This window comes from Pleurodeles waltl, chromosome 10, assembly GCF_031143425.1.
Source record: "Pleurodeles waltl isolate 20211129_DDA chromosome 10, aPleWal1.hap1.20221129, whole genome shotgun sequence".
NCBI classification, from domain to species: domain Eukaryota; kingdom Metazoa; phylum Chordata; class Amphibia; order Caudata; family Salamandridae; genus Pleurodeles; species Pleurodeles waltl.
In genome coordinates this window covers 26,915,425-26,934,799 of record NC_090449.1, presented here as the reverse complement: position 1 = coordinate 26,934,799, position 19,375 = coordinate 26,915,425, and the positions used below count along the sequence as shown (strand labels likewise).

General features: G+C 43.2%; 1 protein-coding gene across 2 annotated transcripts in view; it reads left to right on the top strand.

Annotated features, from left to right (window-relative positions):
- Positions 1–19,375, top strand: part of GRIPAP1 (GRIP1 associated protein 1) — a 485,545-nt gene that overhangs the window by 230,403 nt on the left and 235,767 nt on the right. For both annotated transcript variants that reach the window (XM_069209507.1, XM_069209509.1), the window contains one exon: positions 8,740–8,839. In XM_069209507.1, the coding sequence (XP_069065608.1) occupies positions 8,740–8,839 (100 nt within the window). The remainder of the gene's footprint in view (positions 1–8,739; positions 8,840–19,375) is intronic.

Below are 19,375 nucleotides of genomic sequence, written 5' to 3'. Positions count from 1 at the left end.
AAACCATTCCACTGGGGTTAGGCTCTCTAGATGCATTCACACTCTCAAACCATTCCACTGGGGCTAGGCCCTCTAGATGCATTCATACTCTCAAACCATTCCACTGGGGCTAGGCTCTCTAAATGCATTCACACTCTCAAACCATTCCACTGGGGCGAGACTCTCTAGATGCATTCACACTCTCAAACCATTCCACTGGGGCGAGTCTCTCTAGATGCATTCACACTCTCAAACCATTCCACTGGGGCTAGGCTCTCTAGCTGCATTCACACTCTCAAACCATTCCACTGGGGCTAGGCTCTCTAGATGCATTCACACCCCCAAACCATTCCACTGGGGTTAGGCTCTGTAGATGCATTCACACTCTCAAACCATTCCACTGGGGCTAGGCTCTCTAGCTGCATTCACACTCTCAAACCATTCCACTGGGGCTAGGCTCTCTAGATGCATTCACACCCCCAAACCATTCCACTGGGGTTAGGCTCTGTAGATGCATTCACACTCTCAAACCATTCCATTGGGGCTAGGCTCTCTAGATGCATTCACACTCTCAAACCATTCCATTGGGGCTGGGCTCTCTAGATGCATTCACACTCTCAAACCATTCCACTGGGGCGAGTCTCTCTAGATGCATTCACACTCTCAAACCATTCCACTGGGGCTAGGCTCTCTAGCTGCATTCACACTCTCAAACCATTCCACTGGGGCTAGGCTCTCTAGATGCATTCACACCCCCAAACCATTCCACTGGGGTTAGGCTCTGTAGATGCATTCACACTCTCAAACCATTCCACTGGGGCTAGGCTCTCTAGCTGCATTCACACTCTCAAACCATTCCACTGGGGCTAGGCTCTCTAGATGCATTCACACCCCCCAAACCATTCCACTGGGGTTAGGCTCTGTAGATGCATTCACACTCTCAAACCATTCCATTGGAGCTAGGCTCTCTAGATGCATTCACACTCTCAAACCATTCCATTGGGGCTGGGCTCTCTAGATGCATTCCTACTTACAGTCCTTTTCATTAGGACTAGAAGCTCTTGATGCATTCATAATTACAATCTATTCCACTAGACCTGGAGTTTTAGATTTGTTCATATTTCTAACTATTCCATTAGACGCTGGAGCTGTAGGTGCCTTCCTACTTCCAGTCTGTGATTTTACGTCTAAAACAATATCCATGATTCATGCATTCTCGCAGTGTGGTCCACTGGGACAGGTACTCTAATTTCATTCACACCTCTAACCAGTTTCCTTTTGTCAGGTTGCCAGCTCAGAACAGGGGGTTCCTCTGTCATGTGGCTGCATAGATTGCAAGTGTGGTTTCTTCGGCTAACTCTCAAATCCCTTTGGATTTTACCATCCAAGCTGGCTACCGGGTTCCAAAATTGTGTATTGTTGTTGGTTTTAACTGCATCCAGTAAGTACACCCTCTGCTGATCCTTTTTTTATTATTTTGTGTGGTAGCAGTGCAGACCCAAGATTCCCTAAATCTTTGGATCACTGTATGCTTATAGCTTTCATTAATCAAGGATTTATTTAGTGATTTGATGCTTTTCTGAAAGTTAGCTTTTGGCCTGCTATAATCTGATGTGAACCAAAGCGCTGATTATGTACATATTCAGAGTTAAAACAATTTTATTCAGTTTATGTAGGAGAAACATTGTTAGGAATATAGCTTTAAACTGATTCACACAGATTGTCTCAAAAAATCAAACGTCTGTCCTGCATACTCAGAAAATAATCTAATTCTGTCTACTCACAAAGATAAGTCCTTCAAATTAGCTGCTGCCCCTGCCCATTTAAGGGTCAGTTTACCAATCGCTTCCTCCATAGTGACCTTCTTGAATGTAGTTATGCTAGCAACCATAGTTAAATTCCTGTTGAGCAACTGTGGGAGATGTTTAGGTAGAATGCTTTCCAACACTGAATGTTGACTGTTGGACACACATTCCTAATAACTGCATGGTCTTAAGAGCAGTGAACCTTCAGTACTGAGTTATGCTACTCAAGGAGGGATCATTGGGTTTCTTTACTAAGAGCAGCAGTGGCTAATTATCATCACTCACTGAATGGTCTGCTTGAGCTCCTTGGGAGTGAATCAATACCCCTTACTACTTTTATTAGACCCTCCTAAAGGTAGGCACCCTGATTCACCCATTCTTTAAGGACGGTGCACTGAGGATTGTCAACCTCTCCAGCATTTGTGACCAATACTGCTTCTCGCTCAGCCTTCTGCTACATCTTGACTTTTTGTTATAAATGATCAGCCCTCCTTTAAAACCTTCACAACCCCTATTTTTTTATAACCACCAGTTAAATATGCTTCTCTTTCCGTACATTTGCTAGTATCTCATCACATCTGCCTTCATTTCTAATAGATTTCAAAAACATATCCTCTGCATTACATGTCATTTTCTTAAATGGTACAAGTTGGAGGTGGTAGGGGGGAAGGTATATCTAATGCTGCTTAAGAGGTTCATTATCTTTCTTGCCCTATTGAACAAAACTGAAGCAGACCTTTGAGAAACGCTCTCACTGTGCCTCTTTGTAAAGCTAACTAGTGATATTAGAATTGGACTCAGTGTCTTTCACAGGGAAAAGCAGTCTATGGTATTATTGCGTCTCTGTATTGTCGTTATATATACCTGGGACAGATCCTCACTGGCTAAGCAAGGAGGACTTGCCTTTCCAAGTTTGAAATTATTACACATAGTGCCTTCTGATTCTACATGCATAATTCCTAAGAAACCGTAATTATTTTCTGCATTAAAAAAGGAAAACATTGTGGTATGCTTCATGTGCAACTTTGTGGGCTCAGTCAGTGCTAAATTTATATTAAAATATTCCTTCTTTGACATTCCTAGCCCTCACTTGTGTGTTGTTATAATTTATGAAGTAAAATCTCTATTGTATGTTATACATTTCCCGCCTCAGTTGCAGAAAATGTATTTGCATTTCCATTTTAGCTGAAAAACTAGTTTAAAAAAGTAAACTTTTATTGAATGGAAATTAGTTTTTCATATTAATCCAACATCATTGGGGTGTATCTTTATATTGTTGGTATCACAATGGATCTCAACTTTGTTGATGGCACCGTGCATCTCGCCTTTATTAGTTGTGTGATGCAGCTCTCCTTTTTTGGTAGCTTGAGACATCTGGTCTTCTTAGACCCTCCTAAAGGAAGGCATCCTGATTTATCTATTCTTTAAGGACAGTGCACTGGAGATTGTCAGCCTCCTCCACATTTGTGACCAATCCTGTTTCTTGATCAGCCTGAGGCTCTTGTGTTACATCTGGAGATTTTATTATAAGTGGTCAGCCCTCCTTTAAAACCTTCACAAACCCTATTTTGTGGTGCATCTCACCATTGTTAGTAGTGTGATTAATTCACCTTCAATGGTAGTGTGACATATGCCATCTTTGTTGGTAGCATAGTGCATTCAGAGTTTATTAATAGTGTGGTACATTGCTTCTTTGATGGTAGCCTGATGCATTTCTCCTTTGTTAGTTGTGTGGTGCATTGCTCCTTTGGTAGTATTGTTCATCTGACCATTGTTTGTACTGTGGTACGGTTCACAATTGACGGTAGTGTGCGGTAACCCATCTTTGTTGGTAGCATGTTGCATCCACCCTTTATTAGTAGTGTGGCGCATCTTGCTGAGGTTCTTCATGTGCTATATCTCGACTGTTGGTAGCATGCTTCATTTTTTTTGTTTTTTTGCTTTAATCTTTTTATTTCATTTTCAAAGAGAAAATACTAATACATTTCATGTACGTCAGTTACTGTATGGGGGTTAGAGTTACAACATCCGCGGCGTATTATTTCTGTGTTCCTTTGCCTTTCAGTCCTTTTGGTTGGTTGTAATACCAATCTCTATTAGCAGTTAGGATATGGTATCAGGGCTGAGGTGATGGTATAGTAGGATTGCGATGTATTACATGCCGCCAGTTTATGGGGCAGTTATCAGTGTGAGAAAGAGAATATATCATTGCATCTTTTCAATAGGTGGCTGTCGCACATCGCATAATAAAGAAGTTAAGATTCAGCGTAAATTTCAACATACCAAGAACTTTGGCTAGAGCCTGATCCCCGGTCACCCACTCCACCCTTCTCCTCCCATAACCATTACATCTACGCTCAGTCATTCAATCGAAGCACACCGGCGCGCCACCGCAAGGCCCCATGTCGCTTGTCCTGCCCAGCCCCACCTCCAGAGAGGGGGGAGAGCCCTCATGCCACCCAACCGGGGCAATATCGATCCACCACTCCTCTGTTGGTGGCATCCTTCACATTGCACTTGGTGGCAGCATGATGCGTTTTGGACTTCTTGCTGAATCTCCACCTTTGTTGGTAGGATGATGCATTTGAACTTCGTTGGTATTATGGTGTATCTCTCCTTTGTTGGTAAGTTGATACATCTGAACTTTGTTGGTAGCCTGCTTCATCTCTCCGTTGAAGCATCCTGCATCTCACTATTGTTAGTAGCATGATGCATTTCACTTTTGTAGTATGGTGTGTACATCACCTATGGTTTTATGGTGCATCCAGGATTAATGAGTAGTTTAGTGTGTATTGTAGTAGTCTATCATGTGGTATGCCTTTGTTGTTAGCATGCTTCATCTTGGGTTTGTTGGTGACTTGGTGCATCTCACCTCTGTTGGTAGCTTGTTTTAGCTTTCTACTGTTGGTAACATGGTCCTTTTCTTCTTTCTTGGTAGCTTGGAGTGAGTCTGCAAGGTTTTACTTTGAAGAGTGTCTGATTAAGAGATATCTGTGGTACTGCAGTGGGGTGTTGTGGTATTGCAGGCCAACATGAAGTGATTCTATGGAGTGGTCACGGCAGACAGAAGAGAGACAATGAAGCTGAAACCACTTGACAGCTGCACTACGTCTACCTCGCCAAGCTCATCATGTTACCAGGTCATAACTAGCAATGAAGTAATTTGCAGGCCAGCAGAAAGCTGAAGGAAGCAGTTTCATGCTGTGCCAGATGTTTTGTTAGCATTCCACTAACCTAATATTGAGCAGTCTGAGGCTTGTTGGCAGATCTCTCTACGCACTCCTTCTGAGTGTATAGTGTACTGGATGTGGGTTTACTGGATCCCGACCCTCATGGTTAGGTTAAGCGGGAGGAAAGACGGGCCCACCCGCAAGACAGTGACTGAAGGAACCATGTTGCCCTGCTTATTCCCCATGAAGAGGTCCTCTGACCATGACACTCAGGACCCATGGGTGATAGTGGTTTTACTCTTGTGGGAGAAGTTACTGGTTGCTAGAAGGTGCTTTGAGGCACATTGCAAGTGCATAGGTGCTTGCAAAATTCAATTCACACATTCTTACTTAGCACATAGATACCAAAAGGCCTCCCAGCACTACACAGACATTGCAGGTCACCAGCCACACCGAAAGGACTAGGTCCTAAACAACCAGGTTTTCAAAGCTTTGAGAAAGGACACTTCCTGGTCAAGTTGGCGTAGCTCTAACGGTAAACTGTTCCATAGTTTAGGTGCCAGTTAGATCATAGAACGACCTCCCCACCGGGAGCTATAAAGATCTAAGAGACCTGCGGGGGATGTAAAGTGAAGTCAAAGATCTTAATTAAAAATAATTAATCTGTATCTTCTTAAGGCCTTTATATGTCACTTAGAGCATAGGTAATGGCTCCCCCTGTTTGCATAGCTGCTGAGGGCAGAAAGATGCCTCCTCAGTCCAGGTTCTGTACACCTCTGTCTCTGCACACCACATGCATTTTCCCATGTTGATTTAATGACCCTGGCCGTGCACATTGTTATATTTGTGACCCGCTTTTTCTTGGGGGAGAAGCATATGTCAGGACAGACTTTCTAATACTTACATTTTCCTGCAGACTCTTCACTTTATGAATTATCGTTCTAGGATTCATACTGATCCGGGGAAAACTTTTCCCCAGCATTCTCTGCAGCACTGCCATGTGTCTCCAGCCGTTGCTCCAAGTCTTGGCACATTCAGCACCAAACTATAGTATGAACCTGCCGGGATGCTGGCTGTAGTTCCTGTTTAGCTTTGCCTCATCGACATGGGTTTAGCGCTCATTTCAACAGCAACTATGTTGGATGTTTTTTCCAAAAATGTCAGGCTTTAACTCTTGTTGCAGGTGCCACAAGATGCTTTTCCTTTCAAATCCACATTATACCTGCATATGATTTCTGGGATAGGACGACAACATAGTGGCCAGCGATTCTTATGCTGTTTGGGATGGGAAAGTCAAGTTCTTTTTGCCTAAGACTCTGAGTAAGATGTGAAATCTATTCTCTTTGCCCCCAGGTACGTCCCCTGGATGGGAAACATCTCCTAAAATATCTTACTACAAAAGGTACAAAAAAGACCATAGGAAGGAGATGTCCTTTTCTTCTTGGAGAAAATTATCCTGCTTTCAGGCCTTTCAGAATCCCAATGAGTTCCTCAAAGTTGGATTCTTCTGAAAAAGATGAGACCAAGGTTTTCAGGCCCATCGGCTGACGCTGTGCAGATTGAGGCTTTCTGGATAGCAATGCTGGATCTGTTCAAGACTGCCTCTCTACCATCTAGGCCACCACCCAAGGAGTAGCACTTTTCTGCGGGCCTGGCACCAAAGCTGTTCCTCCATTGGTTGTGGCCCTGACACCCAAGAAGTTCAGGCCTGCCAAGGCCCTGACCCCCGGTTCAATCTCATTCAGCGCAGATGCAGTTGTCACCCACAGAGCTGACTATGGTGCTTCTATCAGAAGTCATTATTTGTGAGAGATAAGATTAAGGTGAACTTTAGTGATGTTCCCCTAGCAGAGCACCTTCCTAGGGCCCAGAGTTTCGCCCACATGAAGGAGGAGTTCAGCTCCCACTCCAACGCCCTTGCAGTGCTTGATGCGAACTAGGACTGCACAGAATACAATGATTTGGATGCTGATAACCTCCTTCTAATAGAGATGCTGGCCTGTATCAGGACTTAAAAAATTTGAGTGGCATTAACACTTCACTAGGGGGGAGCAAACTTTACCCCTGTTCAGAAATAAATCATGATTTACAGCTGTGGTATGAGAGGCAGCTAAAGCCATAAAATTCACCCAATCTTCTGTAGAGACGAAGTCTAATATTTTGACTAAGGTTTTGCAACCCTCTTCTTCAGTAGTGGTGCCCTTGTACCCACTGATTGAGGCTGTCTTAGATCTTGTGTGGTTGATGAGTAAGTAAGCCCCTTTTCAGGTGCAGATAGCATGAGTAGAACACTTACTTTTGGTCTTCTCACCAGTTATGGAAAGTCTAGCAGCTCAAACTCCCTTCTCAAAGAAAAGCCCACATGCCTTTCCCACTGCACCTCTTGATAGAGTTAAATATACATGATTCTTTGGGCAGGAAAGTATTCACTTCTGGGGCTTGGGATTTCTCACTGCTAATGCCACCTGTCTCATGCCACACTACATAAAAGGCTATTTATAGCTCATTCTGGTTGCTTCATATTGGGTGAGGAGGATCTGATAGCCGCTGTATTACCACTGCACAAAAGCAAACCTGCTATTGCAGCAGGATGGTCCGATACACTACCCAAATCCTAAAATTCTGCACGCTGAACGCGTGGAGTTTGAGAAGTACAAATTAGAATCTTTTTTGTCTTTTCAAGTAGACCTCATGCTGGCAGGCTGTAAACCTGCTATCAAATCAATCTTTGTGGATTGCTTGAAAGCCTCAAACACCCCCCAAAATCTCTAATTTCTGACATCTTGCACTTTTCATTGTCCCTTCTACAAAAGGGTCTGGTTGTAGCTACGATTAGCAGCAATCTGTATACCTTGTTTACTTTCATATGTGTCTTGCTGATCAAACTCTACACGGTTCTTCTGGTTCCCAACATCTGCAGGGGGCGGCTACGTGATCAACCTTGTGTGTTTGCTTCACATATCAGGCATACACTGATGGGTAATTTGCCCAACCTTAATTGCATGAATTTATTGCTTAACCAGCACTAATAATTCCCACCTCCAGAACGTATTGCTTTAAGACTCCTAAATAAGCTGAGGAATTTGGTGGAAGATGTATTCCTCAGGAGAAAAAATTACTTAACCATTAACGATTTATCTGGTTGCTACATAACCTTCCTACAAATTATTCCCTTTCAGTGTTCCTTACATGTAACCCAGGTCCTGTGGTGTTAGTGTGACTCAAAGCTCTCCCAGGCCAGGGTAGCAAGAACCTTCCCTAGTTTGGAAAGATAGCAAGGACTCTCCCCAGACACAGGTAGCAAAGGAACCTCCTCATTCAAGGAAGAAGTTTGTAGGGTCAGGATCCAGCTTTGACAGCTTCCATCCAGGTGCAACTGTGCCCCCATCGCCGTATACAGACCACTAATGAAATGGAAAACTGATTGCAATGAAATGGGCTTATACTGCAGGCTTCACGTTAGGAATATGAATAAGCTCCGCAACACTCAATAAGAACAAGAAGACATGTCAAGGCTTTCGTTAGTTGCAACGATTGCATTGTCGGATATTGACATTTTGATATAAGCTAGACTGTAATGAATCGAACGTTTAGTCATTGACAGCCATTAAAAACTTTAATGCTTCCCCCATGACAGACTCCTGCATGATGCCATGAAGCAATGTCTTGTCAGTCATTCATCCAGACCTATGGGATGTTCGAGCATGTCGGAGCAGGCTGGTCCTGATCTCTTAAGGTGGGAAGTCCTCCTCCCTCACTCACTGTCTTCTCAATTGGATTTTCAGCTGAAGGACCTGAAGCGGCAGCTGCAGCTGGAGCGCAAGCGAGCTGATAAGCTTCAGGAGCGCCTGCAGGAGATCCTGACGAACAGCAAGACACGCACAGGTATGTGGGCCAATGTAGCAGTTCTCTCTCCTAAACACAGCTTCTGTTTCCAGGTGTAGCTCGAATGATCAGTCAAGCAAGCTTTACCATGTGCTTTAGTAGGTAGAGTAGATAGAGTAGTAGGTTGCATTACAGTTCCCCATGGTGTGGATGAAACACCTGCTCATAGCTATCAAAGAGGTTCATACCTCAGCGCTGGGACACCCCCAGGAGTAGCCATGCGCTCTACAAAGCATCATCAGTCATTCATACTGCAGTAATTGAAATCAGGGATGCCGAACCACCTGCATAAACTTGGGTTTCTAGCTCAGATACAAGCTGAACATGATCATTAATCATTCCAGCCTGGAGACTTTTGATTTGATTTTGTCTGCAAAATTAACTGTGTTCTTTATGTAGTAATGATGTGTTGGCACGTTGTGTGCCCTGCAACTAGTACCCCCAGGGAATGCTTACCAGCACTGAAGGACTGTGCCTGGGGCCTGCGGCACAGGTTCTCCTACATTTAACTCTGCTATGATTCACGTCTTATTGTGAGAAGCCTTGGTTGTCTAAATAGAGCTATGACTAATATGCAGCCACATTGTCTATTCAGGTCTGGTTATGGAAAAGGCATTGTTAGTGCTGGAGGAAGAGGCAACGCCGCCTTTAACCCACGCCTAATGGCTGACGTGGAATTTTATCAATATCCTATATCCAACAGGACACAGGAACTATTTCTGTATAGGACATACTGTTGTTGTGGTTTTCACAGATCCAAAGATTGGCCGACAACATCTATAGTTGTTGAAGTGGTTGTACTGGGTACTGAAGTATTTTAAAGTGATTGTTTTCATGTATTTTATTACTTTATATTGTTACTTTGTTATGGTTTTGATGTGTTATGGCTGCTCAAATTGTATCTTGACCACAAATGCTACGTGGGGATGAAACCATGCATTGGAAGCCAAGGAAAAAATATTTATGACTTATTTAATAGCTCTAGGAAGGGGAAAGGGTTTGCAGTCTTTGGAAGCATGTTGCTGTCTTATGTAATTTAGGGGTTGAATGCAGGCTGGCTTATGAAGAACTACTTAGGATACAAGTGGGTGATGGGCAGTGGGACCCTGCAGATGTAAAAGAGTCGTCATTGGAGGTCCTTTAGAAGCATTTACCACTCAAAGTTGAATGTTTGGGAAAGACACATTTTTATGTGGGTCTAAGGACAAGATGGCAAGTGGTGGGGATACCTTGTGCAGAGTTTAATGTGAGTGTGGTGCTCTAACTGATTTGTTAATGAGGGATGAATTGGTAAGGAGTGACGCTAATCCTGGGCCTCATAATAATGTAGATATTAGCAGCATTCTTTGAAAGGTGAGAATTGTGAGCCAGTGTAGAGAGAGTTAAACAGAAAACCTGGGTCATAGCAAAGGGAGAGAAAGCGGTAATAGTGGTAGCCAGATAGGTCTGGTAGGTAACTGCGAAGGGAAATGTTACAGGTGGGATTACATAAATGTAGAGCTTGTAGCAGCATGGTCTTTTGAAGAATTAAATACATTCTGTAGAACATTTGCAAGAAAAGGACATTTTCCATGAGCATGCACAGGAAAAGATATCAGGGGTTTGAAGTAAGTCAGACACATATGTAGGAACATTGACGATGTGCTGTCACAAGTGGAATTCCCCAGACATTTAATTAAGTGGCACTGCAGTGTTAAAATAAATGGGGGGATGGTCCCAGTGTTCATGATTTCCATCAATGCTTACACACTGGTTGAGAGAGAACCCTTTAGTAAAGGTCTGAACGGAAAAATGGAAGAATTGATCCCTACTGAACTATACACAGATTTGTGTTGTAGACCATTTAGTGACCTTTTTGAAAGAAAGGAATGAATATTGAATTTAAGGGAGAGAGAATTGAAGGTAAAGTATAGCCAGATGTCTTGGTCTTATAATACTAAAAAGATCTCAATTTCAACTAGATCCCAGTGCTCTCAACTCTGTCATGATAATGGGACGGTCACCACAAGAATATACATTTTTGTCGAATTCCCCAAGGCCTTTTTACAGTCACTGGTCTTGGTTACGAGTGGACTGGAAAATTGTGATCCTTGCACAAGACCTATTTGTGCAGGTTCCACAGTTAATCATGGTCCATTATTTATCACATCAGGTAATTACTGGGTGTGATAAAGATTGCATCCCCCATTAAATGTAAGCAGATCAAACCTAATGGCACTTATGGGGTGGAAAGGTCTAATAAGTACCAGTCCATTGGGAATTTGGTACTGTAAGCAGTAGAATTTGCATGTTATGTCCATTATCATGGCAAAACTATGGAAAAGCGGAATTTATTGTACCTATTAAATTCACAACCTAGTGGTATCATGATTTAACGGGTACAATAAATTCCAATTACCCATCGAGCATCTGTTCTCAAGCATTATGTCTTTTCAAGTGTTTTAGTCCCAGCATAGATAAAGTACAAAAGCTGTATCTGTGTTACATAGAGGAAGTCTGGAATGACATTTGATGAGGGTGACTTTAGAGAATAGTGTCAGTCCCTGATTGTAACGGGCAGGTATTGAATGTACTAAGTTGAGTTGAAGTTTTAATACATATTCTTACACTACTGAGAAGCTACTGCTTTTATAAAATGACTTTTGGGTTGACATCAACTGCAGCTGTGTTTTAGAAATTTGTGCAAAGTATATTTAAGGACATTAGTATTGTATTGTGCTTTTAGCATTGACTGTTTGATCAACAGGGAAATTGCAAAGAACAGTTTGAGGTTCTGTGTGAAGTAATGGGTCTGAAGGACTGTGGAATGGCAATAAAATGGGTCAGTTAGGAGTGGTGGAAGTTTGACATCTGTGTGTTGTCTTTTCAGAAACCTGAAACAATCCTAAAGCTTGGGTGGTTGGTGCAATCATAAATGCACCAAGCCCAAAGAAGAATGACAGTGAAGGTCTCTAAGACTTGCTGAATATTGCCAAACTTAACTTCTTAGCACAGCTCCAACACGTTCTGGCACTCAGGGCAGGACATCTCTCTGGTGCGAGCACCAAAGAGATTTCCTTTCGTTTATTGCAGCCTCTGGAGCTGGTGAAGCAGATACCCCTGCTGACCTGACGCACTGGAGTAATTTCAGAGAAAGTGAATGAGCCGATCAGCTCATTTCACTTTCACTGCATCGGTGCTCAGGGGCATTTTTAAGCCCCCCCCCCCAGTACTGATGCAGAGGTATTGTTGGAAGGAGAGAATCCCCTCTTTCCGGTGGTACCTTTCCTTAGTGGATCTGTGCTTGGAATCACCACAGGAGAGCAGGGATCCACCCACTAGACACCAGGGACTATCTTTTTGAGGGGGGGATTGACCCCTCCACCCACAGTGGGCTAGTGCGCCTCCTCTACCCAGGCCCAAAAGTCTTTCTGCCCCTTCCCCGTGGGGACAGACTTGAGGTTCTTACGTCGAATCTGCACCCCCAAAGGGGGTAGAAAGCTCACTAGACACCAGGGATTTTTTTTTGGTTTATGGCAAAATAGGTAGGGTGGCCCTCCCAGGTTTTTGGCCTAGACCCAACCTACCCAAACAACCCACAGCAGTCTTTTTATCCCCCTCCCCCGTCAGGGGCAGGTAGGTGTTTTCCTCCAATCTGCCCTTGGTGGTGAAGCACAAAGCCAGGTAGACCATCAGACAGTGTATTTGGAGGGGGAGCACCCCCTGACAATAGGCTAATGTTCCCCACAGGCTCAAAAGTCTCTGTGCACCACCCCAACCTCCACACCTACACCTTTTGCCTGGGCAGATTGGAGGTTGTTACCTCCAGTCTGTTCCTGGGAGGGCAGAAAGCCCACAGGACACTAGGGTTTTTTTGTGAAGAAATTGATTGGGGCAGCCCTCTGAGGCATTGCGCTAACTCCACCCCTCAAATGACCCACAACAGTTCCTTCGAATGACAGCCCTCCTTGCCCCCTTCCCTTCTTTAACTCTAGTCTGCCCCAGTGGTAGGGGCAGAAATCCTCCAGGGAGTTAGTTTTGTTACAATCTGGCCTACCCTCCACCTCCAATATGACCCCAACAGTCGTTCAGTCCCCCTGAGGAGTAAAGCATTCCCTCTGTTTGGGAAGAAGGGAAATATTGATTTGGGATTTTTTTCTTGTATTCACATATGGGTAGCAGAGTTGGGCTAAGTCCTAATATCGTTCTACTTCTATGCTTAGTGGCTGCACTTTTTGGATTTGGTTGAGCTGCCACTTGGGGTAATCAACCAAATCTAGGTATTTCTGAAAACTAAACACATGGGGAGTCCAAGATGGTGTGCTTTGTGTGGATCACCTCACATTTTCTTACACTCTAAGGGCCTGATTTAAAGTTTGACAGAGGGGGTTATTCCGTCACAAATGTGACTGATATCCCATCCACTGTATTACGATCACTTAATAGCCTATGGAGATTTTAATACGACGGACAGGATATCCGTCACATTTGTCACGTAGTAACCTGTCCACCAAACACTAAATCAGGCCCAAAATTCCTACCACTTTGCCCACTTGTCCTGATAAACATTCTTCCCCACTTGTGTGACTTGGCCTAGTGCCCTGAATAGGCAAAAATGAAACCTAAGTCAATGAGAGCCACTCTGCGAAAGTCCCATGTGCTTAGAAGATGCATAAGTGTGGTGCTATACCAGATGCGAGCTGTTGTTGTTCGATGTTTTGACTTACGTACATTGATGTAAAAATAAAGTATGTCCTCCTATGACTCTATGGTTTTACCTTTTAAGCCATATCTGACCTTCCTGTTGCCCTAAGAGCTAATAAACCTAAACTTGTGTGACAAATAACACACACAGAGATTTCAGTGGCATCGTTTTTCATGCAAGAATTCAGAAATAACACTCAGTGCTCTGAAATGCCTGATATTACACAGGCACTATAAAAAAGGGAAGGAAAGAGAGAGGGTTGTCTCAATTTAATAAGACTATAAGCAGTAACGCTGGGGGTTCAGGAGTGAGGATCTGCCACATACAGCAAAAGATTGTCCACATATAAGATACACCTGCCATCCCATCGCACCACGGTCCCCTAACCAGTGTATATTTTATCACCCAATGTGCTATCAGTTCCAGTGTTAGAGCAAAGAGCAACGGGGACAAAGGACACCCTTGCTCTGCCTCGCATCTCCCTGGTTGAATAGTGGGAATAACTTGCCATTAACCTTCACACTGACCCTTAGGGCCCAGTATAGAAGTGTTACTCATGAGGAAAACTTCAGTTCCTTCTGCCTAAATATCGCAAACATAAAGGACAATTTGACCAAATCAAATTCCTTTTTGGCATCAAGATATAACAGGATTATCAATTCCTTTACTGTCATGCCACGTTCCAGACATTGTAGTCTACATCAGTTGTGTTTTGTTAATCTACGTTGCATGAATCAGGACTGATTTGATGGATCCGTCCTCTGGCCTCCTCATGCATTCAGTTGCTAACAACTTTGTAAACTTTTTGCCTTGAAATTTAGAAGGGATGTAGGCCTAACTGCAGATTCCTCAGATAGTTTCCCGTCCTTATGAATCACTGTTATGGTAGCCTTGTCAAGATATGCCATCAGATACCTCAGCAAACTAGTCTCCTCAAACATATGCACGATACACTCCAACAGCTTATTAGAGAATCACTTCTGTATCTTTTCGAGAAACGTATGTGGGCACTGACTCTCCCCCTATAAGTTATCTGTGTAGTTGCCTTTTGTATTTCAACCACTGCCACAGCCAATTCCAGAGCCTGTTCCCACACCTCCTACATCCATCTACTGGCTCCCACCATACCCTGAACTTAGTATTGACATCTGGGTTGATTGTTCCAAAATACTCCTTTTTCAGACACAAAGTATCCCCTTATCTAGGGCTATGCACATGGGGAATGAACAGATAATCCAGCCTAGAAAGTGAGTAGTTAGCATTTGATCAAAGACAATATTCTGTGTCCTCTGTCTGTGAATCCTTCCAGAGGTCTGCCAAGCCAAAGCCCCTTAGAAATGCTTCTGACTTGCACTCCCATCTACCTTCAGGATCATTGTCAAATTAAAATCCCACCCTATGATCAGAGTCATCTGCTACATATGCATTAATATTGCACCCAGCCTGTCTGGGGGTAGTTGCCTTAAGTCTAGACGGTTAGTAAACAGACAGTACCACCACCTGTTTTCCATCCCACGTGCCCACCACAGCTGCATGGGAACCCAATGTATTCAACAAAGTGTGCTGTACCTGAAAGGGAACAGATTTTCAAATCGATGTTACAACACCTCTGGAACCTGTAGTGAAACCAGCATGGATTACAAGTCTACATTTTCATTGTCTAATAAAGTTACATCTGATATAGACATCTAGCTGCAGATTCCTTACTTTAAAATCTTCCTAGGGAGTGAGATTGGATCTGGAAGCATTTTTTCCCCAGCCCGTCTGCACGTTGTCCATCGGAGGCGATGTCAACGGAGTCCATTTAACCTCCTTTCTGATGTCAGTTCCTTCTTCTCCGTGCTTGCAATTTGGATCCAGTCACGGTTTATTAGGCCGTTTTTGGCCTACTTCGATGTCTTTGTCAACTGAACAGTTGCTTTTCTCTGTCGATGTCTTCAGGGTTTAAACCCTGTGGGTCCTGTCAACGACACACATTGGCCACGGACCCCCACTCAGTTTGTATGTGGTGCCTGGATGAGCACCACGACTCCGTAGAGTGCGACTCCTGTTGTCAACTTCGGCCAAAGGCACTGCAGGAACATCATATGAAGCTTATGGCGGCGTGGCTGTCTGAGCCGTCTCAGACTTCTCATCAACCTCATTCTCCTCCTTGTACTAAGATCCGTTCCCGGGCCCGTTCAAGGAGTCGTTCTTGTGGATGTCATTCTCCTTCGGCTTCATGCAGTAAGTCACAACGCAAGCAGTCGAAGTCACAGCAGTTGCCAACTTCACTGCGTACGGCCTCCTACCATTCCTCAGATGAGGAGTCAAGGATGGAGTCTACACCGCGTTTCCCTTCCTGTCAAGGGGTGACTGTCCCAGATGCGTGAATTTTATGAATAACTTCTCGCTATCTTTGGGAAATCACCTTCCCCCGGACTGCCTCTGGGCTCAAAGGAAATTCAAGATGCCTCGACTGTGTCCCCGCCAACAGCTTCGCCCTCAGCTTCAGTTAGGGATTTGGCTTCAGCTTCTGAAGCCGATACGGCACCGGTGCACAGCCCTTCGGGGGTTCCCACCTTCGGCACTGGTGTCCGATCAGCTAACTTTGGCAAAGCTGAATGAAGTTGTGCCCCTCTCCCCTTCCGACATCAGGTGCGGCTCGTTTATACCAGTCATACTCTCTCTGTTTTCTAGGGAGTCGCCTCATGTTTGTCCTTCCGAGGAACATGGTTTTGAAGGTGCTGTGAAAGAGTTGGGGTATTCACATGGTGCTCAGCCTGCTAAGGAGGCCTGTTGGTTGGCTCATTTAGGAGCAGCTAGTGGCCTGGACTCATCTCCAGTCTTGGGCCTCTTTTCCCCACCTGGCCTTGCTACGGAGGCGAGTTACTCTCTAGGTGAAATGTTAAGGAGAGTTGCTGAAGTTATAGATCTGACACGTCCCTCTGTGGAATTGGCTACTGATCCTCTGATAGGTGTCCCCCGTCACGGACAAACGGGTTGAGGCAGTAATGCCTTACAGTGAAGCCCTACATAAAATTTTGTAAGGGGATTGGACGCAGCCTGATAAAGGGGCCCCTGGTGATTGGTCTGTATCTCATAGGCACCGCCCAGCCCCTGGTGATCCGGCCCACCTTCTGTGACATCCTACTCCTCGCAGTTTGGAAGTGCAGGCTGTTTCCACAACACTTGATATCGACTCTCTCCCTCATGTTCCATCTGATAGAGATTGCAGAAAACTTGACACTTGTATTTTCTCCTCCACTAGTTCTGATCTGTGCTCTCTTAATACGTCTTGCATTCTTAGACGTTTTTCCCATTCACTTTGGGACTCATTAGATTGCTTCTTGCCATCGTTACCAGATGATACCCGGACTAATCTTGCCCCTTTGTTCCGAGATGGCCAGCAGGCAGCTAAATTACTCATTTATATATAGATACCACTTATTCTGTGTGTCAGGCCATTGACTCTTCAGTAGCATTACATTGCTTCACCGTGCTGGATTTTCAGAGGCTGTTCAAGCACCTTTGATTGACATACCCTTTGATGGTGCCCATTTATTCGGCGCACATGCTGACTGTGCTTTGAGATGTTTTAGCGACAGTTGGAGTGGAACAGCAAAATAGCCATATTCATCAATATACTTTGCCTAGCCATTTCCTCCCATACTGGTTTATGTGTGAGACACTGATAGCACCCAGTGGGGTGTTCCTGCCTTGTGCAGGAATTATTCGTTCTTATAGTGTCAATGACAGGTTATTGTGTTTTTTTTTAGCCTCACTGGGGGCGTATATTGCTTAGGACCCTCTGGGGGTTTTCATGCCTGATGCTTCCCAGCAACTTTCTTAGTGGTGTTTTGATAGCATTGTGCGGATGCACTGTTGCTTTGGTCCCCGTTTTACAATAGGTGGGACAGAAGTGGTAGATTTCCACTCCAGGCTTGTTGGGGACAGCTCTTCAGTGGGATTTTCTTTTTTTTTTTTTTTTTAAATGATACCTGACATACAGGTGTATATATATATATATATATATATATATATATATATATATATATATATATATATATATGCGCTCCAGGGAAGTCTCAGTATTATTATTAACCTTCTGACAAGGGAGTGTATTTAAATACACCTGGTATTAATCATGGTTATTGTGTAGAAGAGTTTCTTTTACTTCTATGTTGTATTTGTGTGACGTTCATTAGCAGAATGATATTCCATTGATGGGATTATACCCCATTGATGATTTCTGTCTCAAAAAGAGCTTCTTGTGTTTTCTAAGAAGGTTGATTGTGAACTTCGTTATTCGTTTAAAAGGTCTATTTTTACCCTTGCTATGTATATTATGTTTGAGTGATGCATGACATTACTTATCATTCATAGTAAAAGTTCTCTAAATTTGCTGGATTTAGTACATTGTACACCAGAAGGTTATTGTCTTGTGAGCCTTAAGACACTATGTGTTTTTGTTCTTGTTTTTGGGGTTCTGTCATATAGCCATTACAATTTGGTGGCTGTAATATACCTTCGTGTAGGCATTGTTGGTTTATGCATGTTGTTCAAACATTATTGTTTCATTTTCCTAGGATTATGTCACGCTTTTATATGTCTACAAGGAGACGTAGTCTCTCGATCGATTTTATTTATTCTGTTGTGAAGAGTGCTTAATATTCTGGACTCTGTAGGGACCGTTAAAGCGCTTTTGCATGTTACTTAAGATATCCTGCTTTTCAGAAGAAAATGTCCCTTTAATGGTGTACCTTTTCTTCTCTGCGGAGATGTTCATATAAGTTTGTACATGAGGGGAGTAGGTGTTTGCCGCATAACTTTTACTTTTTCTAGAAGACTTTTATTACTATATTAAAGAATCAGTGCTCCTCTGTGTGACAAATGAATAAATCCAGTATTTGTAAAGCGCTGCAAATCACCTGCGAGGGTCGCAAGGCTCTACATTTTTGCTAGAAATTGTCGTTATTCAACTAATTCTGGTTGTTGTTAGTTTGGGTTTACACTTGAAGGAGTGTTGTACATAGATGGAATTTACAACCTTAGTTGGATTCCTTTTGTTATTGAACCCTTTAAATTCTCTGGGTTAAATATAGGAGACCTTTTCTAGATTATCTGTAGTAAGGTCTTTATTCATTTAGTAGCAGGTACTAACCTTGGTTTACACCGGGTTATCAAGGTTCTTTTCCAAACATATTATCTTGTTCAACCTTATACTACTATTAAGGTGTAAATATATTTTAATATGCTATTGCTTGATGGCAGTGTACAGGCAGTTTGTATTACTTTGTCAGTTTGGATGGCTGTCGCTTTCGTAAGTGGTATTGTGTCCACCATAGGTTCCATACTATTGTATCAGTCTGGTCTGACTGATTGCTCAACTTCATTTTTGTATCTATAATTAATAACTTACTTTTATTAGCACAGAGATGTTTGATTGTTTTTGTCCTAGAGGTATTTGTATAATCTATAGTTAAGTTTCCTACACTAATAGTTGCTATTGTTGTATTCAGCTTTTTAAGAGGCCTTTTTAGATGCTTCATCCATGGAAGATGGACCTTTCACTTTATTTTTTTTATAGAAGAGGTCTGGCTAGGATAGAATTTAATATGGCAATGAGGTATTGTTCAGTGGCACAGCCTGATGATGTATATTTCACAAGTATCGAACATGCATACGAGCAAATGAATTCATTTCATAGGGTAATTTGTCAAAATTGTCCTACTGTTATGGGTAACGTTATCCCCTTGCTTTCGATATCTTTGTGATTTTTTTAATACTGTCGTCTTTTATCCAGTTCTTATGGCTGGGTCTGGTGGCTTAGTGGACTAATGCATCCACTGTAGGGGCCTGTGTTTGACCTC